Source organism: Anabrus simplex, chromosome 3 (assembly GCF_040414725.1).
Source record: "Anabrus simplex isolate iqAnaSimp1 chromosome 3, ASM4041472v1, whole genome shotgun sequence".
NCBI lineage: Eukaryota > Metazoa > Arthropoda > Insecta > Orthoptera > Tettigoniidae > Anabrus > Anabrus simplex.
Window position 1 is genome coordinate 187,520,523 of NC_090267.1, and position 27,568 is coordinate 187,548,090.

At 39.7% G+C, this 27,568-nt stretch overlaps 1 protein-coding gene across 1 annotated transcript in view; it reads right to left on the reverse strand.

Annotated features, from left to right (window-relative positions):
• The window catches only part of bru3 (bruno 3), a 372,081-nt gene that overhangs the window by 217,685 nt on the left and 126,828 nt on the right, over window positions 1-27,568 (reverse strand). Inside the window, exon 2 of the mRNA XM_067142838.1 lies at window positions 15,747-15,826. Coding sequence (XP_066998939.1) covers window positions 15,747-15,826 — 80 coding nt within the window. The remainder of the gene's footprint in view (window positions 1-15,746; window positions 15,827-27,568) is intronic.

Sequence of the window (27,568 nt, forward strand, 5' to 3'; positions counted from 1 at the left end):
AATCAATGGTAGATTGAGTGGTAATAATGATGTTTACGTAGTAAATAATCCATATCGCATGGCAAGTGGCAATTTGGTATTAAACTTACGAGCTAATGATAGGTTTTGGTCATTAAAAAATCCAGTAACCCATGATCATCAATCAGATGGCAATTTAGAGGTTAAATACATATTATTTATGTGGTTTAAGCTGATTATAGCTAATATAACAGGTTGTTAGTTAGGATATACCATCTTAATGTCTTCTTAGTAATATTCTATGACTAATGAGGACTTAGAATTTTCATCCATGGTATTCCTTATTAAATTATATTGGAATGATTGAATTTTATGAGATGATAAACTATAATTGAAATCCAACTATGAAGCTACCGAGACTATTTAGGACAACTTCACCTATTTCTAGAATAGATATTTGAATATAGTTACTGATGATTACTTTAATTTAGAAAATATTATATGGTAGGTAGCCGGTGCAAGCTACACATAACTGAAACTGATCTTATTCTGTGTACGTCTAATTTGTGAAGACATATCGAAGCAATCGTTCTTAATATCAAAATATTTTATTCTCAATATAATTATATTTTTAACATTTCACTCTGAATATCAACATTTTTTAAACATTTTAGTTTCTTGATAACTTAATACGTCAACATCAGAAGCCTAGTTTTAGAATATATGATGTGAATGATGGGATTTTAAAGTCACACGTTGAGAAAAAGCTGAGATGACTATTTTCTTTTTAATGATCATTGTGACAATTCATATGAAGTGAAGATGTTATTGAGCAAATACTTTAAAAAATAATATTCTTAATTTCGATAAGAATTTTGAGCCTCAAGCAAATATTTAATTTATCCATCATATTTAATATTGCTGAATAAAAGATAGTAAGAATTAACTCATTTTTATTATTTATAGATTATACTATAGTACTTAAGTTAAGATCATGGTAATGCGACTACATATTTGCTGATTCTGCGGTTGACATATGATAGAAACATCCGTCAAATTTATCTGGCATGAATGGAAGTGTTGAGTTGGATGTCTCACCTGATTTTACGTAAAAAAATAATTTTTTTGCTACAAACCCTGAGATGCTCACCGACCCTAACCGTGGATTTTTCTTGAACGCTACTAGATTTGGACTCGGAATGGCACAACTTTATTGTGATCATATCTTGTCAGCGTTACATTTTCAATGCATACATCCATTCGTCATTTATACGTGGGATGTAGGAGGTCTTTGTATGAGCCAGAATCTACCCAGTGGCCTGGCGAAGTCTTCGTAGAAAGATATATTTTCTATACTGTATAACCTGTATGGATAATTAAATACGAGTGTGTAATATGGTGTAACGGTTCCAATCCCGTTACAAGATAATATGTACATTATTATTATTATTATTATTATTATTATTATTATTATTATTATTATTATTATTATTATTATTATTATTATTATTATTATTATGTCCGTATTATTATTATCTATGAGATTACTATTATTTTGTTATAATTATTATTTATAATTGAGTGTATGCATATATACGTATATGTAGATTAACATTAAATACCTGTACAGTGAGAGTTTCGATGTATCAGATGTTGGATATGACGTTGTTGTATTTTGCTACTGGCGATTCTGCCAAGTCATTGCTATGTCATGGCTACGTCATCGTATTTAGTTAGCACTGAGCTCACTTTCTTTGAGAAACTCAGTAAGCCGGCGGCGGTTTCACAACTGTATGTAATATTTGCCGCGTTGTGGGAGTATGTCATTGTTATTTCTGGAGATTACGTAGCTGTATCAACCAACGTCTATAAAAGGTAGGTGCATATTGTAGCGTCAGTCATTATTTAAACGGAAGCTGAACAGTGAAGTAGTCTACTAGATGAAGAGGCCTCAGTCGGTCAGTCAACGAGTGTGAACGAGAGATGGAGAAGACTCAGTGAGCCATTAATTATTGGTCATTGAGAGAGTGAGGACAAAGTTGGTCCGTCACTTAGTGGACGACACGGACGCAAGGGCTTACCATGGAGTCAGAGAGGGCAACCCTGGACCTGCCAAGAGGTAATACCATATTGACTTACAATGAAGTCAGATGATATGGAGAAGAAGCAGTCACAAGCCTGTATCACCAAGTTAGGCGTGACACATCTACAGTAAACACCAGATCAAAGGAATACGTTGTAATTACACTAAAAGTGTTGAAGGTACAGTCAAGTGAATCAGTGAGGGAAATATTTCGTAAAAATTATTAAATGTCCGGTCAAGAAGAATTCAAATTCATGCCTAGTTTCTTTCAGTTGCAATGTCAATTTCATATTCTCATCTGTTTTATCGCAACAAGACTCACTATTTTTTGATATATTATTTAAAGAATATATATTGTTCTATCAAACGAATTCATAGTTTTATTTCATTGACAGTAAAATATCTTAACCTCAAAATTAATGGGGAAACCGAACGCCAATCTCCTTTTCCCAGAACTGATATGGTATGTTGTCAAAAGTAAGCTTATTACCCCACACCCTAGAGATAGTCAAGAGTCTCATTCTATTATTGCAGCACTGAGTGGCAGCTGGCGCCCTTCAAATAACGTATGTGTAGGCAGGTAACAAGTAAGTGTGAGTACAAGGCCCGACGAGTATGTATTTTATTTAATGAATATTAAATTTTCACAATTTCCATTTTAAATGCAGATATTCAGATTTTCAAGTTAAATGCAGTTTTAAATATATGTTTGTAATATTTGTAAAATTAGTCAGCGACTTAAGAAAATAACAATGGGAAGAACAAGTCTCCTAGGTTAGGGAGAGCCCGTGCAAAGATTGAGTATACCTGTGTAACTTTTTCATGTGAGGACGCAGATTTGTGCATATGTGCAATTGAAATGAAATGAAATGAAATGAAATAAAATGAAATAAAATGGCGTATGGTTTTTTAGTGCCGGAAGTGTCAGAGGACAAGTTCGGCTCGCCAGATGCAGGTTATTTGATTTGACTCCCGCTGGCGACCTGCGCTTCATGATGAGGATGAAATGATGATGAAGACGACACATACACCCAGCCCCCGTGTCAGCGAAATGAACCAGTTGAGGTTAAATATCCCGACCCTGCCGGAAATCGAACCCGGGACCCCTGTGACCAAGGCCATCACGCTAACTAATTAGCCACGAAGCCGGACATATCTGCAATTTAAGGTCGTCGAAATGCGTCAATGAATTGTAGTACTTGCCTGCAATGCAGGTGATATTTCCTTGGTAGTGTGACACTTTGATGTTCGACGAATCTCGGGATATTTTATAGAGAGAAATGCTACGGGAGTAAAGCCTTTTTGCCATTCAGTTAATGAATCGATTTATTAATTAAAATTGTAACTTCCTTCCAAATGAAACTATTCCCCAGTGTTGTCATTAATAGGATATAATAGACTATACTTCCTCATAGCTGTCTAGATGTAAACCAAACCTTGTTTCCAAAAACAATAGTTTAGATAAATGATGTTTAGAATAATTGTTGGGAGTTGCAACCGCTGCCTGTCGGAACCTAGCACGTCTAGGAGTGGAATCTTTTGTCATCTCCGACTAGTAAAGCTGTGGCACATCAAACGAATCTTCGAATCCCTTTTTCAGCATTTTATATGGTGCGCCCCTGCAAGAGTTAATAGTTGTTGCACATACAATTCCCAGGAAATAATGGTCGCCTAATACGGTTACAATGTACTAAGGCTATATTCCAATGCAAGTTTTATATTTTGTGCATCAATTTCCTGCACTGATTCAGTGTAACACGTCTGACATGCTTCTAATTTCAACAGGTAGGGAATTCCACGTGCGGCTTGCCGAGACAACAAATGACTTACTGTAGCCAACTGAGGGGTGAACGGATATACTTAGTAAGCATCTCATTAGTGGGTTTGTAGAAGTCGATAATAAATTAAACTGACAGGCAAGTGATTCTGGATTGTTTAGGGTCAGTATGTGATGTCCTGATGAAAGGTGGTGACAGAGTGAAGATTCTGTCGATCGAGCGAGTTGGCAATGCGGTTAGGGCCGCGCAGCTGTGAGCTTGCATTCGAGAGATAGTGGGTTCGAACCCCACTGTCAGCAACCTTTAAGATGGTTTTCTGCGGTTTCCCATTTTCGCACCAGGCAACTGCTGGGGCTGCACTTTAATTAAAGTCACGGCCGCTTCCTTCCAACTCCCAGCTCTTTCCTATCCCATCGTAGCAGTGTGACGTAAAGCCAATTGTAAACAAAAGGAAAACAAGGAGACTCAATTAAGGAAGGAAACATTTTTACGTGATAAAACGGCCAACAAACTCTTTCCACGCCAATAAGTGAACTGGAGTAAGTACATTTTTTTTTTGAAACAACATAAAACTGACGGTTCAGTTGGACTATGCTTTGCTGGTGAATTAATTTTCAATTACAATTGCTTATGTAGTGCCAACTACAAATTATAAATAACATTTTTAACCATGCCTTTAGGAAGGTGCAGGGAAATTTTATGGGACAAATATTGAAAACTTTTAGACGCAGAGAAGTGCGGACAGATGTTTTAATATTATACGTTTGAGTAATACTGCGATTTTGTTGACGAATCAAGACAATGGCTGCCTTTGACGGCAGTCCTAAGCGTGCATAAAATGAGAAGGAAAGTGCTCATAATTCTCATGTAATTTTATTTAAATTTCGTGTGGCTACTTCTAGCCTGGCGCAGCCCTTGTAAGGCAGACCCTCCGATGAGGGCGGGTGGCATCTGCCATGTATGGGAAACTGCGTTCTTTTACAAGCGGTTTTACGTCACCCCGATACATAAGTCTTGTGGCGACGATGAGATAGGAAAGGGCTAGGAGTTTGAAGGAAGCGGCTGTGGCCTTAAGATACAGCCCCAGGAGTTGCCTGTTGTGAAAAATGGGGAACGACGCAAAACTGTAGTCGAGGATAGTATTATTTGTGGTGTGAGTAGCAGGGATGTTGGGGACAGTATAAATACCCAGTCCCCGAGCCGGGGAATTAACCATTTAAGGTTAAAATCTTCGAACCGTCTAGGAATCGAAGCCGGGGTCCTCTGAACCGAAGAGCACTACACCTCCATAGCGTAACATTTGCACTATCAGCTGCTGTCCTCGGAGGCCAAGGTTCCATTCCCGGTAGTCAGAAATTTATGAATAGCAGGAGGACTGGTATGTGGTTAAAATACAGTAGTACATGCAGCTCACCTCCACTGGGAGTGCGCCTGAAAAGTGCTGCACCAACTCTGGATGAGTTAACTTGAATTCTCATGTTTTTTCCGAACATATAATATAGGATATCGCACGTACTACATATTATTATGTAGTATGTTGTGTCAGACCCAACTTCCCCTGTGGGTGCGGGCGGTAGAATAACACCCACATTATCCCCTGCCTATCGTAAGGGGCGACTGAAAGGGGCCCAAGACCCTCTTAGCTGAGTCTTGGCATTCCATCCACTTTCCTGTGCCACGCTCCTCACTTTCATCTATCCTATCTGACCTTCCTTGGTCAACTTTTGTTCTTTTCCGACACCAACGCTATTAGGTTTCCGAGGGCTAGGGAGTCTTTCATTTTCACGCCCTTCGTGGCCTTTGTCTTTCTTTGGCCAATACCTTCATTTTTCGAAGTGTTGGATCCCTTCCATTTTTTCTCTCTGATTAGTGTTATATAGAGGATGGTTGCCTAGTTGTACTTCCTCTTAAAACAATAATCACCACCACCACCACTTCAGACCGAACTAGTAGATCTAATGCTCTGCTTTTAACCCGGGATCCATCTAGCGCTGTTAACTTCTCGGGACTCGATAAGCTCCATGACTGGCACGATTTCATCATTCACGTTTACTTAAAACTTATGAAGGAAATTGATTTCATGACTTCTGTAAAGAACCAGTACAAGAGTGTGAAATGCGACACACGATATGCTGATAACCTACTTGCAATTTGTCACGATGCGATAAGTCAAGCCATTAGATTTGTTTTGCATCCGTACGCACGAGGTTGTAATGTGGGACCAGCATTGTTCTGTTGCACGAGCCATTGTCTTTGCATTGTACTGCATTTCTCTTATCAAGTCGTAAAGTGATTTAGTGCACGGCTAGGCTGATTGTAATAACAACTATAAATTGCCATAAACTAACAGCGATGCCAACGTCCGAACATGACCACTGGCCTAGGGACAAACTATACTTCTGAGAGGGAGCATGATATCTATGATATTTGTACTGGATTCTCACAAAAGTTGCTGCAGTTTGAAACTGGCAATGTGATGCTAGAATTTTTTTTTTTTAAAGTCGCTTCTCTGTGGTTCGGATTCAACGTACGTAAAACAGCAATCATGACATCAACAGTCGTGTAAGACTACAAGCTTGTAAACCCCTGTGAGTGGGGGCGGTAGATTACAGCCAATCTATCCACCCCACATGTCGTGAGTGGCGACTAAAAGGTAGATCAGAGGCTCTCAGCTTGGGATCACTGTTGGCAACGCTGGTTTTCATAGCTGACACTGGCATTACTTCCACTTGTGTCAGGCTCCTCACTTTCATTTCCCAGTCCGATCATCATTGAGCAACTCGTTCTCTTCTGACCGCGACGCCTAGGGAGTCGCACATTTTTTCCTTTATTCATGGGGTCTCTTTAAAAGTTCCTTTTCGGCGTTGACCTCGAAGATCTTTTGCCATCATGTGTTTTCGTTCATCCCCACCTACTTATACCTGTTCCCTTCAAAACTTTGCAGGTCCTCCTTATTGGGTCTTCTCGGATGTTTCTTCTCTCTTCACCAGGTAATCCCAGTGTGCAGATTCTAATTCTTCCCAGCGCCTCACATTCAAAGAGTATGTGTTCAGCTGATTCTTCCGCATCGTTACATTTCCTACATACAATGTCTCTTATTACTCCAATTCTATGTAGGTGCTTTTTAAGATGGCAGTGTCCAATCAGCAGTGCTACTACCCATCTTATATTTTCTCTGCTGAGTTCCAGCAGTTGCTTAGTATGCTTCTTGTTTGGGCTCTTTATTAGTTCTTTCGCAAGCCTCCATAACTTTCGTAGATCCTTCACTTCTTTTGACCAATGCCTTCATTCTTTGAAGTGTCGGACCTTTTTCTCTTCGGATTAGTGTTAAGAGAGGATGGTTGTCCAGTTGTCATCTCCATACAGGCCATGAAGGCCCTAGGAAAGGTGGAAAGTAAAGGCGTCCGCTATCCGTAACCTCGGCACTTGGTAGGACAGAGTGGTTAGCTTTTCACTCGGCCACCTTTACCTCCAAGGAATTAACCTGTTACTCATTTCTGGTTTAGGCTGGGAAAACTTCAAGGCCATGTGCACCTCTGGAAGCGGAAATCTCTATTCTTAAAATTTTCGACTTCCTGACGGGGAATCGAACCCACGTCCTTCTGGGTGTACCAAGCACCGCCACAGCCAGGCACTATCTGTAGTCTAGTTACACTTCCTCTTGAAACAATAATAACCACCACCACCACCACCACCACCATCAGCAGCAGCTTGCATTTACATTCTGTTCCTCACACAACTACTGCAAGCTAAACAGAGCAAAGCAAAGCCAGGTCATTTCCTTAGAGATCATGAAGGCCCTAGGAGGAGTGGATGCTGATGTCTTCCACTCTCTGTATAATAATAATAACAATAATAATAATAATAATAATAATAATAATAATAATAATAATAATGGTTTTACTCCCCACGAACTACTTTTACGGATTTCTGGGAGGCCGAGGTGCCGAAAATTTCTCCGCAGGAGATATTTTCCACGCCAGTAAATCTTTCCACACTAGGTTGGTGTATTTGAGCACCTTCAAATACCACCGGACTGAGGCGGGATCGAACTCGCCAACTTCAGGTCAGAAGGCAGCGTTTTACCGTCTGAGCTACTCATCAGACCGGCACTATTTATAAAACCGGCACAAAATGGAGATGGTGGGGCTAGTTCTATGCCCGTTCGCTTTTGCTTCCAGGAATTAACGTGGTACTTATTTTTGATGTCGATGAATAAACCACAGGGCCACGTACCTCTCCATAGCGAAAATATCGTTTAAAAGTTTTCCGACTTTCTCACGGGGAATCCCTAAAATGCGTCTGCAACGATTTTTTTTATAATGGAGAACGTTCCATTTTATCGTTTGTCATTCGCGAGAAAATATAGCAAGGGTACTAAACGCCATATTATTTCTCGTATGTCACCTCGTACGTAAAAATATTTCAGATTATTTCTATTCATTTATTCATTATTTATTTGCTAGCTGAGATATATTTTCGGTGACCATGGGGTGTGAAAAGACTTGGAGGGAAGTGATCGCTAAGATACAGCTGTACAATGTTTCTGGTGTGAAAAATGAGAGACCTCGGAAAATCATATTCAAGACTGTCGATGATTTATTATTAAAATTGAGACTACAAAAGGCAGTAAATATTTATCTAGTAAGTATGTAAGTAGTTCTTAAAAGATGTTCACTTGGAATCTGAGAATAGTAAAATTTATTATAATAATTTTACTGGTTTCCAATCCTTTTTTTACGTTTTATATGACAGCGATGTGTCGAAAGTTTGTCCCACATAAGTTATTTTATTTGATGATAAATCTAAGACACGAGCCTGACCGACTTAGCAGGATTGATCCAGGCATCCGGGGCTTCGAAAGCCAGTGCTCTAGTGTCTAACCTATTCAGGCTGCCTAAAATTATTGACGTATGTTATGTGAATTGGTAATGTCAGTAAAACGCATTAATAGTTCTAGAAACTTAATGTTTAGCTCTAGAAATAGTGAGAAATCTACGTTGACTGATTCAGTCGTCTAGTTTCAAAAAAGACAAGTCCAGTCTTCAACGATATTCAGATACACTTACAGATATTGATTGTGTCTCATGCAGTATGAGAACCAGATTTCATTTCAATTACTCCCAGACAACAGAACTCATTTACATTGCATGCCAAATGGGTCGCTTTGTTCTAGAAACGGGCATGTCCTCCGAAGGTTACTTTCAGAAGTGGACAAACTGTTCTTGGGCACACGACATCGCTAAATGTCATATCTGCTGCGAGTATACCAATTCATTGTTTTTATTAGATTTATCATAATTTTGAATTATGATGCTGCTTACCAAAAACTAAGAAACATGAGTTTCTTTGGCATCAAGTGCGGTTATAAAAGGGTTTGAAGGTAGCAAAGCTCGTAAGAGGTAACGAAATCCTAACAATTGGAAGAATGCACAAGACAAGAGATGAAGGTACGGAAACAGTGTTTAGAAAAATATTATTATACTAGCTGTAGTACCCGGCGTTGCCCGGATAGTTTTTGAATGTTTACATTTAATATTTGTATTACCAGTTAGTTGAGTGTGAAGTGAATGCTTATAGAATTCTTTTTGAGATGTTGATTTTACGACTTATCATGTAGTTTTATAGTTATTTAGATGTATCTGACTTCAAGTTTTAGATTATTTAATTATCGAGTAAACACTAATCTCGGTCATTTTATACTATTTACTTTTAAGCCCTTCTCAGCTCCTGCCTCGATGGAGGCTGAACGTGGACTTAAACGCTATCCACAGCGTCACAGTTCGTATCAGCGACACATAAACAATGGATTTCGACATTAATATTGGTTATTTTCCTAATTTTTGCACGTCAGCCCCTCTCATTCCCCAACACCAGCGGGGGCTAGGTGTATCTGACCTCCACAGTAATGTTTTCTATATAGTAAGTCATGTGTAAACCAACTTTGATTGAGAGATATGCTAAAACATACACACATCCTTAAACTCTGTCCCCTTGGATGTTTTCAATTTTTTGCCAGTTCTCATCCGCCTGCCGAGTAGGACTGAGCTTTATCTTAAACGGCATCCAGAATGTTACAGTTCATCTCAGCGACCCCGAAAACTATGGATTAGACACAAATTTCGGTCATTTTCGGTTAATATTTACATTTCGCCCTTACTTTAGAGGCTAGGAGTCTGTTACCCCTAAGGTATATTTTTCCGGACAGTAGGTCCAGTATGCACACATGCGTCCATTCTCTCGGTCATTTTCGAAATGTTGTTTTTCACTTTTTCTCACCGCTATGCGAAAGGAGGCAGAAATTTGACTTCTAAAAAAATTGGAGCGTTACTATTCATCCCAGCGACCCCGAAAAAAATGGATTCGACACTATTTTCGATTATTTCTACATCTCATTCCGTCGTAGGTGTGCTAGGGTTGTCATACCTCCGCGTACTTTGTCTCCTGATAATAAGTCATAAGTGACCAAGTTTGTTTGAAATTATTCCCGTAGTCCCGAAACGTATGGATTCAACACTAATATCGGTCATTTTCAGTCTTAATTACATTTCGTACCCTTATCTAAGGCTTCAAGGGGTGTCTTTCCCCCTTAGTATTTTTTTCAGGTAGTAGGTAATATTTGTATTAAGTTCTGCTGACAGTTGTACTGGAACGTACAAAAAACATCCTTAATCTCGGTCATTTGGATATTTTCTGTTCTTGACTCCTTCTCACCCGCCTGGCAATTGGGGATCAACTTGGACTTAAACGACAACCGGAGTGTCACTCCTCATTTAAGCGACACCTAAAACCATGGATGTGACATTATTTTCGATTATTTTATATCTAACTCCCTTCCTAACCACTCACCACAAAAGGGGCCTTAATTTGGACTTTAAAAGTCCAGAGTGCCACTATTCACCTCAGCGACCCTAAAAACTGTGGATTCGACACCAATTACGATTATTTTTATATATCACTCCCCCTTGCCCCCCACCTTAAAGGGGGCTGAACTTGAAATTAAGAATTTCCCGGAATGTCACTGTTCATCTAAGCGACCCCGAAAAGTATGGATTCGACACTATTTTTGTTTACTTTTATATATGACCCCCCTTGCCCCCTGGGGTGTCTTATCCCCACGTGGTTTGTCACTACGTATTCGACACAATTTTCGATTACATGTATATATCACTTCCCCCTCGCCCCCACGCCGAAGGGTCTGAACTTGGACTTAAAAAAAATTGGAGTGTCACTATTCATCTCAGCAACCCCAAAAAGTATGTATTCGACACTACTTTGATGATTTTCATATCTCAAGACCCCGCCCCCCCCCTAATATTTCCTGGGGTGTCTTATTCCCACGTGGTTTGTCTCCCGATATTAAAATTCCGGAGTATTACTATTCACCTAACCGACCCCAAAAGTATGCATTCGACACTAAATACTATTATTTTTACATCTCACCCCCCTTGCTCCCCGCCCCAAAGGGGGATGAACTTGGACTTAAAAAAATCCCGGGGTGTCACTATTCATCTAACCGACCCCAAAAGTATGCATTCGACACTACTTTCGATGATTTTTATATCTCACTCCTTCGCCCCCCGCCCCTATGGGTTCCTGGGGTGCCCTACCCCCACGTGGTTTGTCTCCTGATAGTAAAAAACCGGAGTGTCAGTATTCATCTCAGCGACCCCGAAGAGTACTCGACATTCTTTTCGATTATTTCTATACATCACTCGCCCCTTGTCCCCTACCCTAAAGGGGGCTGAACTTGGAATTTAAAAATTCCCGGGATGTCACTATTCACCTAAGCGACCACGAAAAGTATGGACTCGACACTATTTTCGATTATGTGTATATATCACTCCCCCTTCGCCCCCATCCCAAAGGGGGCTGAACTTGGACTTTTAAAAAATTCGGAGCGTAACTATTCATCTCAGTGACCTCGAAAAGTGTGGATTCGACACTATTTTCGTTTATTTTTATTTATGACCCCCTCGCCCCCCACGCCTAAGGGTTCCTGACGTGTCTTACCCCCACGTGGTTTGTCTCCTGATACTGAAAATCCGGATTGTCGCTATTCACTTTGGCGACCCCGAAAACTATATATTCGACATTATTTTCGATTATTTGTATATATCACTCCCCCCCTCGCCCCCACTCCAAAGGGGCTGAACTTGGACTTAAAATAAAATTGAAGTGTCACTATTCATCTCAGCGACCCCGAAAAGTATGGATTCGACACTATTTTCATTTATTTTTTATATGACCCCCCTCGCCCCCCGCCGCTAAGGGTTCCTGGGGTGTCTTACCCCCACGTGGTTTGTCTCCAGATACCAATAATCCGGAGTGTCGCTATTCACTTTGGCGACCCCGAAAACTATGTATTCGACATTATTTTCGATTATTTGTATATATCACTCCCCCCTCGCCCCCACCCCAAAGGAGGGCTGAACTTGGACTTAAAAAAAATTGGAGTGTCACTATTCATCTCAGCGGCCCCGATAGGTATGGATTCGACACTATTTTCATTCATTTTTATATGTGACCCCCCTCGCCCCCCCGCCCCCAGGGGTGTTTGGGATGTCTTACCCCCACGCGGTTTGTTTCCTGATACCAAGTCATAAGTATATCAAATTTGGTTGAAATCGCTCCAATGGTTTGGGAGGAGATGTGGTACAAACCCACCCAACCACCCACCCACATACATACAATGACTTTTATATATATATATAGATATTTGTGAGAGTCTGTTCCGATGAAGCTTCACTCTGAAATAGTAAATTATTTATATAATTGAAATTTAACTTAAAAGGTGACCTAAAGTAAGTTATGCAAACTGAAATAACAAGCAAGTTAAACTTGATTTTACGTATTGCCGATATGACGGACTGACCAAGGTTCAAAAGCTAAGAAGTCCAAATTATTTCCAAATAAATCACCATACACTGTGGCTAACGGATTCTCTAAAGTCCTCAGTTAAACATCAAACTTCACGGCAAATCAAATTACAACAGTGCTGTATGGCTAACACTTTTCTGTGTTCTTTAAAATACTGGTGTAGAAAACTGATGCCTCATTAATATAATAACAGATCCTTAAGTCTTCAGCCAAAACAATGAAGCAGTATTTTAAGTAGAGCATCATAATATTCTACCTATGCCATACAATAAGTTGCACTTCAGCGTATCATGCGCGGCACATATGGTAAGAATGAAAGTTAGTGGATGGACTGAAGACGTGTAGTATACAAAGTTGAAGACACACTCCTGCTATCAATCATGCTGGGAGTGATGCTAATGTCATCTCGGAGAGTGCCTGAAATGCGCCCACTTTATCGCACTTCTAGCCAACAATTACCATTTTCTACTCTATAACAATATCACCATTTTATGTGAAAGGGTGTATCGCTTTCAAGTTAATTAGAGCGCGGGAAACTTCCTCTAAATCCCATAGTTACCTCAGTTTGATGGCAGTACGCGTACAATAATGTACGGTACATGAAAAGTGAGAATTTTGATGTTATCTAGGCATGTATTCAGTAATTAATAGACTGTAAGGTACATTACAGTTATGTTAACTGATGCTTGGGGATTGATAATAAATGTAGAACAAAAATAATCAGTCCCGCAGTGTAGGGGTAGCACATAGTGCGTCTCCCTCTTGTCCTGAAGCCCGAAGTTCGATCCCTGTTGTTGGTTTCGGGTCTAATTAACTACTGTTACGGTTTTTGGAGACGCCTATTGCCGGAAATTTGTACCGTAGGATTCCTTTTACGTACCAGTAAATTCACCGACAGGAGACTGGTGTATCTAACCACTCTATGGCTGAGTGGTCAGTATCTTGGTTTTCAGAGCTCAGAGTTCTATTATCGGATGGGTCGAGATATATTTACAGAATTCCTAAAATTTGTACGGGAAGTATTGGTAATAGCCTTATCTGGCATATCCCATATCAAATAGCCGCCATTATATTGGTGTACTAGCAGGGCACTGCATTTTAATAACACGAGGCATAAAAATGTCCACCATGCGTTGGCATGCACTCGAACACGCCACTTCATTGGTTGTCGGACTTGCTCGAACACTCCAGGCATCTATGGCAGCCTTGTTACACACTCTGGCGAAGTACTGCAATGTCCGTAGTGACATGGCTGACTCAAAATTTAATCCTAAATAACCCTAATAGCTAAAACAGGCGTAGCTCGTCAACGATCGATCGTAGGACATATGTTCATGGGGACTTTTTCGCTGTTTTTTGTGGTGTGTTGTCCACTCTCTGATATACCCCACATTTTTGGGAACCTCTGTATATTGAGCGGTATTGTTTATGCTTGTACTTTTTAAGAAAATCTTTAGATAATTGTTCCTGTCAGAGATTAATAAATATTGTACTTTATTGCCCACAGCCTCACATTTGTAGCATTATTGTGTTTGGGGGATAAAATACGCATAGCTCAATATTACATTTCAGCCACGAGTTCCAGTTTTAAAGCACATTATACGTCATATTACTTTTCAATTGCAGATATTCCACCGTAACATAATTTCAAGATTTTAAAAATCAATTGAAAATAATGCAACATTTTATTTTTTAAAATGTCACATTTTAGAGCCATTATTTAAAATATACGAAATATCTACGATGATTATTAATATGACATCAAGATATAAATTAATTATACCTGATTGTGATGTCAAAGAAGAATACTGGCTGGCTCATGAGGGAGGTACGAGATTCGTAAGGTGGTCGGAAAAACATACAAGATAAAAGATATCTATTATATGTTCCAGTATCTAATGGTAGTGATAACAAGGAAAGAGAACTAACCGTTCAGTAACGATCTAGATAGGGTTTCAGTTTGTCTCTTCTTTTCATTGTCCATTTAGAATAGGAAGTACAGAGCATCATAGAGAAATGAAAAAATATCACAGTTGAAGGAGGTGGAACCAAACCCTAGAATTTTGAGATAACATTATTTTGTTTGAGACTGTAGAGAATTTTGAGAAAATACTAAAATGTTAAGAACATTGTCTTGGAGATGATACAATTATATAAAGTAAAAGTCTTAGAATGCAGACGATGAAGGTGGTGCAGGAAATATCAGTTTAGAAAATGAGGTCTTATATGAAACAGATGAATGTTGACACTTAAATGATAAAGTAATCAGTGATGGTCGATGTAAGAAGGACCTAAAATTTAGACTAGCTCAAAAGAAGGAAGATCTTTCTTTAAAAAAATGCTTGCCTCAAACACAGATATGCATATTAGAAGTTTCTGAAGAATTCTGCGTGGAGCATGATATTATATGAAATAAGCATGGGCAATAACTGGAAGAGAAAGAAAGGAAGTTGCTTTACGTCGCACCGACACAGATAGGTCTTATGGCGACGATGGGACAGGAAAGGGCTAGGAGTGGGAAGGAAGCGGCCGTGGCCTTAATTAAGGTACATTCCCAGCATTTGCCTGGTGTGAAAATGGGAAATCACGGAAAACCATCTTCAGGGCTGCCGACAGTGGGGTTCGAACCCACTATCTCCCGAATACTGGACACTGGCCGCACTTAAGCGACTGCAGCTATCGAGATCGGTGGACAGAAAGAAAGAGAATATAAATTAGTACAGAATAATCTTGAAAAAGAGATGGGTAGATCAGATGGAAAATGAAGAAATTCTGAATTAAATTGGTGAGAGCGAAATTATTTTACGAAACTTAAACAAGATAACAGACAGATTGATAGGACACACCCAGGTCTTACTTAGTTTTTGAAGGAAAATAAGGGGGTAATAGTAGGAGGAGACCAAAGAAAGTAAACGGCCAACAGATTAGAGTAGATATCGGATGCAATAGTTCTGTTGATATGAGGATGTTAGCACCAGATAGGGTGCATGGAATGCTGATCAAACCAAGTTTTTGGACTAAATAATAGTACACGAAGGAGCACTTACCGGCATAGTTTGACTTCCGTGTAGGCTATTAATAGCTGCCTGAGCTTCTTGGTGAGAACTGAATTTGACGAACGCACAGCCTAGAAGAAAGAGAAAATATTCGTTACAATTGCATACTCATACAGTGAAATAAGTCTGTAACAAACAGGATTTCATAGTTAATGGAAATACACTTATAACAGATATATTACGGAGAATATACATAAATAAGAAACAATATCCAGGTATGGATAAATTAAAATTATTGATGTTGATTGTTGTTTTACGGGACCAAACATCAAGGTCATCGGCCTCTGAAAGATACCAAGACCCAGGTCGATTAGTGGATCGTAATCTCCAATCTCCTGATAATTCAGAAAAATTTGGTGGTACACTGAACACTAGTTACTCTGTAGGTTTAGTTTCTAAATTCGTAAGCCGACACGATGTAAAAGTTAGAACAAAGCTTGGAATTTCGATCAAATTTGATCATATTTTGCGAGCTAGTTAGGAAAAGTCCTAGAAACAAGATACCGTACCGTACGTCTTCCGAGAAACTTCGCTCTAATACAGCAGTTATTTTTGTAAAGAATTCGTCAGAGAAGCTGAGAGAGAGAGAGAGAGAGAGAGAGAGAGAGAGAGAGAGAGAGAGAGAGAGAGCTGAAATTTAGACTCAGTTTTTAATTCTGAAGGTACTATCTGCGTCTAACGAGAAGTCGCAGCAGATTGTAGGTAGGGCACGAATAACAGATACTACATTAAGCTACCTCGTACAAACGTTAGTCGTGATAGAGAATGCGAGCTCTCCGAAAGAGATGCGTGTTCATTATTAAAATGTTCATTGTGCAGTACTTACAGCAAATGTCTAACTAAAGCACAACCGCACTACCACTTTGAAACTTGACTACAGCACCTTGGTTCACAAGAGTCACCGTGGACAGAACCGATGTACAGTGGAACTTCGATATCTCGAATCACCTCGGGAGCTAAATTTTATTTCGACTTATCGAAATTTCTACATATAGAGAATACCGTTTTTGAGCATGTATAGCGCATAATTGAATCACATGTATCTACGGGGTTGTACTGAATACATTATTTTTAACAGTATCACTTTAATTATTACACTTATTATAGTAATGTTTTAGAAGACATAATACAGTACATACAGTAGTGAAACAAGTGGTTGTAGTAAGGATGTAAAGGAGAGTGCATATGCGTCTCTGGTAAGACCCCAACTAGAATATGGTTCCAGTGTATGGGACCCTGACCAGGATTACCTGATTCAAGAACTGGAAAAAATCCAAAGAAAAGCAGCTCGATTTGTTCTGGGTGATTTCCGACAAAAGAGTAGCGTTACAAAAATGTTGCAATGTTTGGGTTGGGAAGAATTGAGAGAAAGAAGAAGAACTGCTCGACTAAGTGGTATGTTCCGAGCTGTCAGCGGAGAGATGGCGTGGAATGACATTAGTAGACGAATAAGTTTGAATGGCGTTTATAAAAGTAGGAAAGATCACAATATGAAGATAAAGTTGGAATTCAAGAGGACAAACTGGGGCAAATATTCATTTATAGTAAGGGGAGTTAGGGATTGGAATAACTTACCAAGGGAGATGTTCAATAAATTTCCAATTTCTTTGAAATCATTTAGGAAAAGGCTAGGAAAGCAACAGACAGGGAATGTGCCACCTGGGCGGCTGCCCTAAATGCAGATCAGTATTGATTGATTGACAAGAAACATACCTCGGTTAATACCTTTAGAAAATAATCCGTTGGTCTCTTTCGTTTATTACTGTTAACCTTTCCTCCCATCACGTTGAAACTTCTCGTCAATACCACTCAGCCGAAATTCGTAAATGGAGCTTTTGTCTTCCCTGACTTCGGGGGTTGCTTTCCTACGTGACCGGCAATTAATTCACATCCGAGAAACAGCGAGGCTTCGCCGTTCTTCCGATCATTAGAAGTAGTTTTAGTTTTCGGTTGCCGTCATATTAGCTCCCAGCATAACTGCAAATCTTTCTTTACTTGTTAACTGTTCCTCACACACCACAAATGCCGTATTGCACAGTTAATGTTGCACAAAATTCGAGTTACAGAGTAGTTTTTGTTTCAAGGGAGGAAATGTTTGCTTCGAGAAATCGAGAAATTCGTGTAATCGAATTTCGAGTACTAGAGGAAATAAATACACGTGGAGAATAGAACAAACGGCCGGGAAATTTAAGTTACTTCGAGATACTGAAAATTCGAGTAATGGAGGTTCGAGATATCGAGGTTCGACTGTATAATGCTCGCTCCTCGCACCTCTCACCCCACAACCACGCGACTTGTCCTCAGACGAGCATAGTAAGCGGTGTGAAACTAATCGGGGTCACATAGTTATTTGCAAACAGAGGATTGTGGAAGCGCTTAGTTGATTCTCGGAGAGTTGTGAGACCGAACGTTGGAAGGTATAACAGTCTTTGATGATACATATTATTATTATTATTATTATTATTATTATTATTATTATTATTATTATTATTATTATTATTACATCGTTATGCCCTACTCAGGAGCACGATTGAACTTGCTTAGCTGATGTGTTGGCCTTCTTTTCCTCCCAAAACCTCTTCATCCTCTCGCTGAGCTTCTTCCTTCGTTCTTCTGTCCAAGTTATAGTAGCTCTGGTGTTGGGTTTGGCTTCAAAGTGGTGATTGTCGATTTTGGTTCTGAATTTACATCTGTCCTGTACAATGTCTTCTGAGATGTTGATTTCCTGGAGATCTGTTTCAATTTCACGAAGCCAGCTGTTCTTGGTTTTAGACGAAAGGGCCAGGTTGAAAATTCTTTTAGTTAGCCTGTTAGTGTTCATTCTGATAATGTGTCCATAAAATTTCAATCGTCTTTTCCGAAAAGTGTGAGAAATGTTTTCAGAATGACAATATATCTCCTGGGATGATTTTTTCTCCATATTTCATCTATACAAACTAGGCCAAAAAATTTTCGTAAAATTTTCCTTTCTTGTTTCTCAATGTCTTTGGTTAAAGATCCACCACCTATGATTAAGGTTTCTGAGGCATATAACGCTTCAGGTTTGATTACTGTATTATAGTGTCTAAGTTTTGCATTCCGAGATATTGATTTTTTATTATACCTGTTCCAAGTGATCCTGTATGCTTTCTGTAATTTGGAAATTCTTTCGTTATTTGCTTCGCGGTTTAAAACAGAGGGCTGAATAATTTCTTCCAAATATTTAAATTATTATTATTATTATTATTATTATTTACAGGAAGCCAGTGCTCTACTGTCTGAGCCAATCAGCAAAGTGAACCAGACCTCTCTTATTTTGTATGAAGATGAATGACACGAAAGATTTGCGAAGATCTAACACTCAACGTTGTCTTCAAATTTGAATTTTCACTTAACGCTCATTAGCTGCAAGGTCAGCACGTACCTTTCATAGAGGCCGCCATTATTGTGATGATAATGCTAATGTGCTGTCATCTCCAGTGACGTGGGACGGATATTAATCACCTTCACGACAGTTCCATGCGTGCTACTAGATGCAGCGTTATCCATTGTCACAATTAACTGTCACGTTCTCAGAAAATTACTTCTTACGATTTAATCTTCTTCCCGTCGAACTTCCAGTGTAAGTTAAAACACAAATTTTAGTTCAAAAGTCGTGAAGTTCAAGTTACACTGGTCTCAGAACACGTTTGAGACTATGTTAAAAGAGGACCCGTGTTCGATTCACGACTCTGCCAGAGATTTAAAATCTAGCGTGAGGTTTGGAACGGGCTGCAGTTAAGTGAGTGCAATTAAGTAGAGGTGGGTTGAAATCCCAATCTCTAGCCACCATCGAAGTGCTTTTAGCTTTAATCCGAAACAAATGCTGGGATGACACATGACTTGAGGTTACAGCTACCTACTTGTAAGTCACAGATCTCCTCCTACTTCTTATACTTGGAAAATCATTAAGTTTCACAAGCTTCTGGGAATTAATGAAGCGTCTCCAAAATCCTCTACAGTATTTGGAACTACCTCTGTGGTCTTGTTTAGTTCCAGACCTGTTATCTTCAATCATTAAGGACTGAGGCTATCCATCGACCCCTCGTTCTCTCTCTCTCTCTCTCTCTCTCTCTCTCTCTCTCTCTCTCTCTCTCTCTCTCCTCCATGGTAGAGTTAATTATTCTTATAAACAAGCTATCCTCCTCCATTCGCTTCACATGGAACCAAACTCTATTAGGTGACCTATTTCTGTATTTTAAATAATGTTATCAGGTAAACATCTAATGTAGCGGCAGATATATCTCACATGCCAGAAATAAAACATGGAATGCCGAATTTATACTTTACAAAATTTCGACTATGTCTACTGGCTTGTAACTACCGATCTTGGGATCCAGAGTCCAGAACACTACCACCATCACTAAAGTAAAACAGCAAACACGAATCCTACTCGAAATATTAATTTCACCTCATTTTTGTTCATTAATCTTACAATGTACTGTACAATATGCTTAAAGATGTTCTAAGAAATCGAAGTTCGAGAAGCGGAGATTTTAGAGATACAAGGACAGTTTTTGCAGTTTTAACAGTAGAGATGTAATATTCTAACTCCATTAAAATCAGATTACGGTATGTAGTGATTCAATCTCTCTTCATGGGACGTGAATGATTAACACCTTATCAGCTGCTTAGGTAAGCCATTCTTTGAGTAACACAATAAGTCATTCCCTTTTCCATTTATTAATCTTCCTAAAATTTCGGATAGCCACAAGGATCCATTACAACAAATTTATAAATTAATAGCTTACGCAGTAATGTTGGAGGGAATAAATAAATAAATAAATAAATAAATAAATAAATAAATAAATAAATAAATAAATAAATAAATAAATAAAGAACAAATTCTAGGAAATCATTGGTAGGAAGTCTGTTAGTTAGGTGTGGGGTATGAACAGCAGTGCTAATTAGGAATATGAACTGCTCCACCGTTATTTTGATAATTGAATCAGTCGTTAATTAAAACGTTCGACTTAAAAAAAAAGGTTATAACTACCTCGGGTGCTGTAATTAGCCATCCCGTTTGTTTGAGTTCTTTTTACTTCTTCTACTGATCAGAGCGGTGCTTCTATTAATTTAAGAGTCTGCATAATATTCATGAAAGTCATAGAAGCCCACTGAATTTTACGTAACTGAAATATGTACTGTTATCTACTAGTGGATTTACTGACCTTCATACAGGCGTTAATAAATGTAGTTTTCTTTTGCAAGTAAAAAAATAATAAAACATCTTCCTTGATTCTTAGCATTTTCAGAGAAATACTCCGAAACAATTAGCCACCTGCCATCAGTTCACAAGTTGCACCGAAAATGTTAGGCCTAGAAATCTCAGCCAAGTACTGTCTTGCTCCTATACCAATCATCTGTGAACGTTAAAGAATACAGTTTGAACTTGCACCAACTATAAAATATGCGGTTGACTACACCAATTCGAATCTATTTACTACGCGAGCACGTCCCATATATTGAGTAAGAACGCGAGGAGGAAAGAATTACCGTCGACCTGATAGGCACCAAAGTGAGGAATCACGGGCATATTCAAACAATGAATATTTAAGTAATAGATCATAATTTAAAATATATTCATTCAAAGCTTCATTTGCATGATAAGTTACATATCAAATGATGATGCATAAACAAGGGAAGACTTCATCCAACTCTTTCCTAGGTGACAGTGTTCCGAGAATTGACATTCTCACGATGTAAAGCGACGCTGATGCGCTGAATAAAGAATACTGATCTTGTATCGTCGGAAATAAGACCAATCCGTTAACTCTTCGACAAAGCTGAGGCCATCATTACCCCACGTAACACTGGATTCAATAGCTTCTGTTACGAACAATTTTTTTCTAACAAATGGCAGTATTTTCTTTTTTAAATAATCTCCCTACGCGTGGCTGCATTTCAAGCCCTCGTTGATGAAAGGAAAAGTTTGTGCTGGGCGAAGGTATCTACACACGTGAAATCCCAGAAAGATGATCTACCCCTGTACCATAGCACAAGTATCATTCCGTCTGGTCTCTTACCGTCTGAATGGCTGCAATCAATTGGCTCGCATGGAAGAAACGAGAGCTTCAAGATGCTAAAATTGATATTGGAGTGACACATGTGACTGCCTTTCCTTTTAACACAGGAAAGGGGCATGCAAGCTACGCTGATGAACGTAGGCTCCGCAAACAGAGTATCGGTGGGGCTCGCAGACAGCTGCTTCCAGACGTAAAGTGACAGTGCCACGGAAACACTCCTCAGAAAGGTTGAGACCAAGAAGATTTGAAGGTAATGCTTGGAGCTAAGCACGAGATTCGGGAGAAGAAGCAGAGAGGAACCGGATTTTGTCTTCAAGACTTAGTAGACTGCTGCAGACACGAATGGAAATTACTTACAAGAGGAGAAATACTACTTTTGTCAATATCAGGCGAAACTACATACTAAGTTTGACCACCGAGATGTGCTCTTGAACGGCAGTATCAGAGTCAAAGCATCTACCGGGTAGAAAGAGAGCTTCAACGAGACTAAGAAAACCGTGGAAAGAAACCTAAAATTATAGAAACGCAAATCCAAGGCAGAACGAATGCCGATATCGCCAGAACTAACAGGAAGAGAAGCCTGTAACCAGGTATTGTCACTCAGAGAGCAACTGAGGATGGTTTCGAGGCCAGTTCTTAGAACACAATCGAATTACAGTATTCCAATTGTGGGGTCTCATGCTAAGACGGAGAACAGCGCAGAAAGTAAATCACCCGTGGGGTGGATAACGAGGCACGGAGCAGGACGGAAGCTGAATGTGTCGAAAGCATGGAAAGGCGTGAAATAACTTCAGTTTTGACGTCTTACCAGCCAATACCGTACAAAGAGCTTCATGGGAAAGCTCGGCACCGGGTAGGCCGGAAATGGATGCTATTAAAAGACTAATTCCTGGGGCAGAAGCAAAAATTTTCTTTCTTTCTTAATCTGTTTACCATCCAGGATTGGTTTTTCCCTCAGACTCATCGAGGGATCCCAACTCTACCAACTCAAGGGCAGTATCCTGGAACGTGAGACTTTGGGTCGTGGGATACAACTGGGGTGAAGGGCTAGTACCTCGCCCGGGTGGCCTCACCTGCTTTGCTGAACAGGGGCCTTGTGAGAGATGGGAAGATCGGAAGGGATAGACAAGGAAGTTAGGTACCATCCCAGCATTTGCCTGGAGGAGAAATGGGAAACCACGGGAAACCACTGAGGAGGGAATCGAACCCACCTCTACTCAGTTGACCTCCCGAGTCTGAGTGGACACCATTCCAGCCCTCGTATCACTTTTCAAATTTCGTGGCAGAGCCGGGAATCGAATCCGGGCCGCCGGGGATGGCAGCTATTCACGCGAACCACTACACCACAGAGGCAGGCAGCATTAAACTTACCGTATAGTATCTCAGCTTGTTCCCGATGAATGCCAAGAAACCCCACTTCACATTTAGAAGAACTGAGATGGAGTCCAATTCGCTTGAGTGCGAATGTTTTCCAGAGATGGAAAGGGCGAAGTCAGGTTCGTCAGCTAACAATCGACTGAGGAGTAAATGCAAAAAGACCAGGTCCGAGTGGACCAACTTGTTGATTTTCACATTGAGAAGGTATAGTTTCTTCACCCACGGAAAGGTCACTAGGCTGGGCAGCTAACAACATAGCATACGGCACAACTCATTGGCTGAATGGTCAGAGGGTCCCGGCTGGGTCGGGAATTTTCATCGCGTGTGATTAATTCTTCTGACCTGGGGGACTGTGTGTTTGTGTTTGTTCCAACTCTTTCCTCTTCGTATTCAGACAACACACTACACTACCAACCACCACATAAACAAGCAATAGTGATTACAGCCCTCCATATAGGATTGGCGTCAGCACGGGCGTCCGGACGTAAAACAGGGCCAAATCCACACGTGCGACAGTTCGCACCCGCGACCCCACATATGTTGGAAAGGCGGTAGAATAAGGAGAAGATAACAATTATGGCATCAACCACCAGAATATAATAAGACGCAGATTAGCGACTTGCTCCACCTCAATATAAGGCCTTCCCTTTGCAATAAGAGAATATACCACAGCACTAGATAGAAACGTTATCAATCGTCGGAAACATTAACGATCAGACTTGCCCGCGAACTATCAACCAAAATGATTATTTTCGTTTTTTCTCCTTATTTTCACTCCTTAGGTTTATACATTTTCTAGAATGTTTACTCACTGTTACATATGACCTAATATGAACCTCTATGCCAAATCTCACTTTCATTGGTTTAATGATTCCTAAGATACCGTGATGAACGAGTGGTATTTGTCATATACAGTACAGTATATTGTAAAATGATGGCTGGTAGGAAATTAAAAACAATACTGGTTGCGTTAATATATATATATTGCTATTTGCTTTACGTCGCATCGACACAGATAGGTCTTCTTATGGCGACGATGGGATAGCAAGGGCTAGGAGTGAGAAGGAAGCGTCTGTTGCCTTAATTAAGGTATAGTCACAGCATTTACCTGGTGTGAACATGGGAAATCACGGAAAACCATCTTTAGGGCTGCGGACAATGGGGTTCGAACCGACTGTCTCCCGAAAGCACGCTCATAGATTCGCGAACTTAACCGCATGGCCACTTGCTCTGTATTTCAAGGAAGAAAACATCCGACGGACTCCTATTATAATAATAATAATTTGACACGCATGAAAATTCAGTCCTAAGAAAGTGCGGCGGGTCAGGTCGAACGTGGAAGTATCACTGGCCTTCTTTTGAATTTAGCGATATTGTACACCATGAATTCCTATGTGAGGGCCAAACGGTGAACGGCTGTTATCTACGGGTGTTGGGATATTTGAAAATGCATATCAGGAGAAAAAGGCCAAACTTGTAAAGAACCAACTCAGCTCGTACATTTAGTTGATACGTGAATTTTTGACAAACACGATTACACCTGTTTTCTCCTCCATTCTACTCACCTCACCTAGCCTTAGCAGACTTCTATTCACCAACATGAAATTTCAGTTAATTTAAGAGATCAGACTGGAATCGCACGTGAATTGGGCATAATCCCTCAAATTTCATGCCAGGATTGCTTCCGTAAGTGGGAACTGCGCTGAGAGTGTTTTTATTTATTTATTGGAGGAGTGGAGTAGTTTGAAGGAAAAAGAGGAAACTACCGTCAGTGCCTGGGTTCTACAGCTGCTCTAGAGGTTTCAAGCCATTTCTGGCGGGGAGAGTGAAGCTGTCTACCTGCTTGCGTCAGCTTCACTACACCCAATCGAAAGGCATAGTGTTCGAGTGTGGTCAGGCGTATGGTGTTTTGCTTGTGAATATTCGGGTTAAGTTTTCGGTTTGGGCAGTACCACCTTCACATACAGCCAAAGATCCCAGCAGTAAACACTAGGCTACAGTACGCACTCTAACGAGTCCGGTTATTTCTTAATATGACTCATGCACGAGTAAAATAAATTTTGTTTCACTGATTGGACCCGTTATATTCCCATTTTTAACGAGTCAAAAGGCACAGCTTCTAACAAGTCAGACTAACCTTTGAATATAAGCACTATGTTATGCGAAACTATCTCTAGAAAATCAATCTTCTAATTTACAGTATTCAAGTCAATGTTGAGAGAAATGAAAGCAGCAAAGGAGAAAACTGATAAGGAGGAACGTATGTGAGACAGCTGTTTACTGTCGTACGAAGGACAGAGATATGTGATTGATGGTCTGTATGCGAAGGTTGTAACAACGTTACTGGCATGTCGGAAATGTGCAGGCAAAACGGAAATGAGATAGGAGATATAGATCTGAACTGCATACGAATGATGGATAAGACACACGAACGACCAAAGGGACAGACATATCTGCAGATTTTGAACGATGTTCCTCGCTCCGTACATCTGATGGAGAAAGGGCTTAAATTGTTAGATACGAGTATGAAACGATCAAACACGACTGTTATATGTACATTTTATCTGCAGGATTCAACTCTAGTACTGCTGCGCTATGGCTGAAGTTTTACCATTCTACTGAATACGAATATAAGTTAGAGATTCGTTTATAAACAAAATTTGCAGTCACACGCAATTGCTGTTACCATGATCGCTGCCGCAGAACTTTCAGTTTTACACGGAATCCGAAATACAAGGACACGACTTTTAGTTTCAACACTCCCACATTTATTGGCTTAGACTCAAACCGCAACCCCCTTGGTGAGAAGTCACAGATAGTGTCGCTTGACTATCACATCCCCAGAAATTAGTTCCTTAATAACTGCACAATTAGCAAGTTTCAAATCGAGCTTCGAGTGGCGATGTTATCAAGCTCCTATTACAAATCTAGCGATCTTACTCATATGGTGATGATTTGTTCTAGGGAATTGGTACATGTCTGTCCAGCATCAACGTGAATTTCTACATCTAAAATGAGCCTGATAGCTTGTGTCATTTTCGAGGTTTGTGGACGTATATTTAACTTAATATTTTGATGTACGGTATTCATGTTTGAACAATTTTCAAACTTCTCCCATTCCGGGACATATTTTATACATTCACTGATTCTTAAGTTTCAAATTCTTATTCTTTTCCAAAGCCAACTGATTTTGTCATGTGAAAATTCTTCAACCGGAATGCACTGGAATCCCAAGATCGTGGGTTCAAACGCTGATGAGGTAGTCTGTTTTTAGGAGGGCGGAAAAATCAAAATCATTCGACCCTCCCTATCGATATCTAGCCTATATGTTGAAGATCTCTTATGGCATTTGGCGTTTTCACGACAAAATTTAAACTCTGCCATAATTACCCAGAAGAGATCTGGTTTACTCTGTCATCTTTTGTAGTAAAATGGAACGTTAAAATTGGTGCGGAGGCAGCCTAAATGGCGTCAAAATTCAAATTCCTGCACACTAGTTGATTCATACGATTATTATTATTATTATTATTATTATTATTATTATTATTATTATTATTATTATATAAATTGGATTCGACTAAATGGAAAACTACTTTTATACATTCAAATTGTTGACAAGTTGACTCTGAGGAGCCTAGCTTTCAGATAATCAAATTAATGATTGAACTAATTCAGGATAAAAAAGAAAAGCCTTCGAAGATTTACACACAATATGTCAAAAAAATTTATATCCCTCATCAATTGAGGAAACGCCGTCGTAATATGAGGGCGCGTGAAGCGGGATGCATGGAAGCTTGCATTATAGTGTCATAAACGAAGGCTGTAGAGTGCAATATGGGGTCGTATACTGCGTCCTGGAAATCGCGAGCGGCTTTATGGGAACAAAGACTGGCATGGCATGGCAAGGCAAGGAAAGGCAGCATAGGACAGATGGGATCAGCTGCATCGGAAGTTATTACGGGAAATAAAACTGTTTCCAGAGGACGCGCAATAATTCATCATAACTGTAGTTTGCCAGCCTGCCTTTAAAACAATATTGATTGGCACCCAGTCTGGTCTTAAAGTCCCTTCATAAATTACGGATATAGCATTACTGTTCACATCTGCGGCTACACAGAATTTACTATGTCGTTTATGAGGGTTTTCTTATAGGCATTAGCTTAGTTTAAAGGTTTTATTTATTTATTTGTGGTATTTTAATATGAACCAACCGTAGATTAGCAACAAACGTTTAAACTTTTCTGAAATGTACACAACGGCTGACAGTGCTTTGGGATAATATTTCCGTTATTAATTATTACTAGGCCACAGAACTTTAGGTTAAAAAATAATCATTTTCCACAGTTGTACGGAAAAAGGAGTATGAAATGTTACGGGCATATAACACGAATG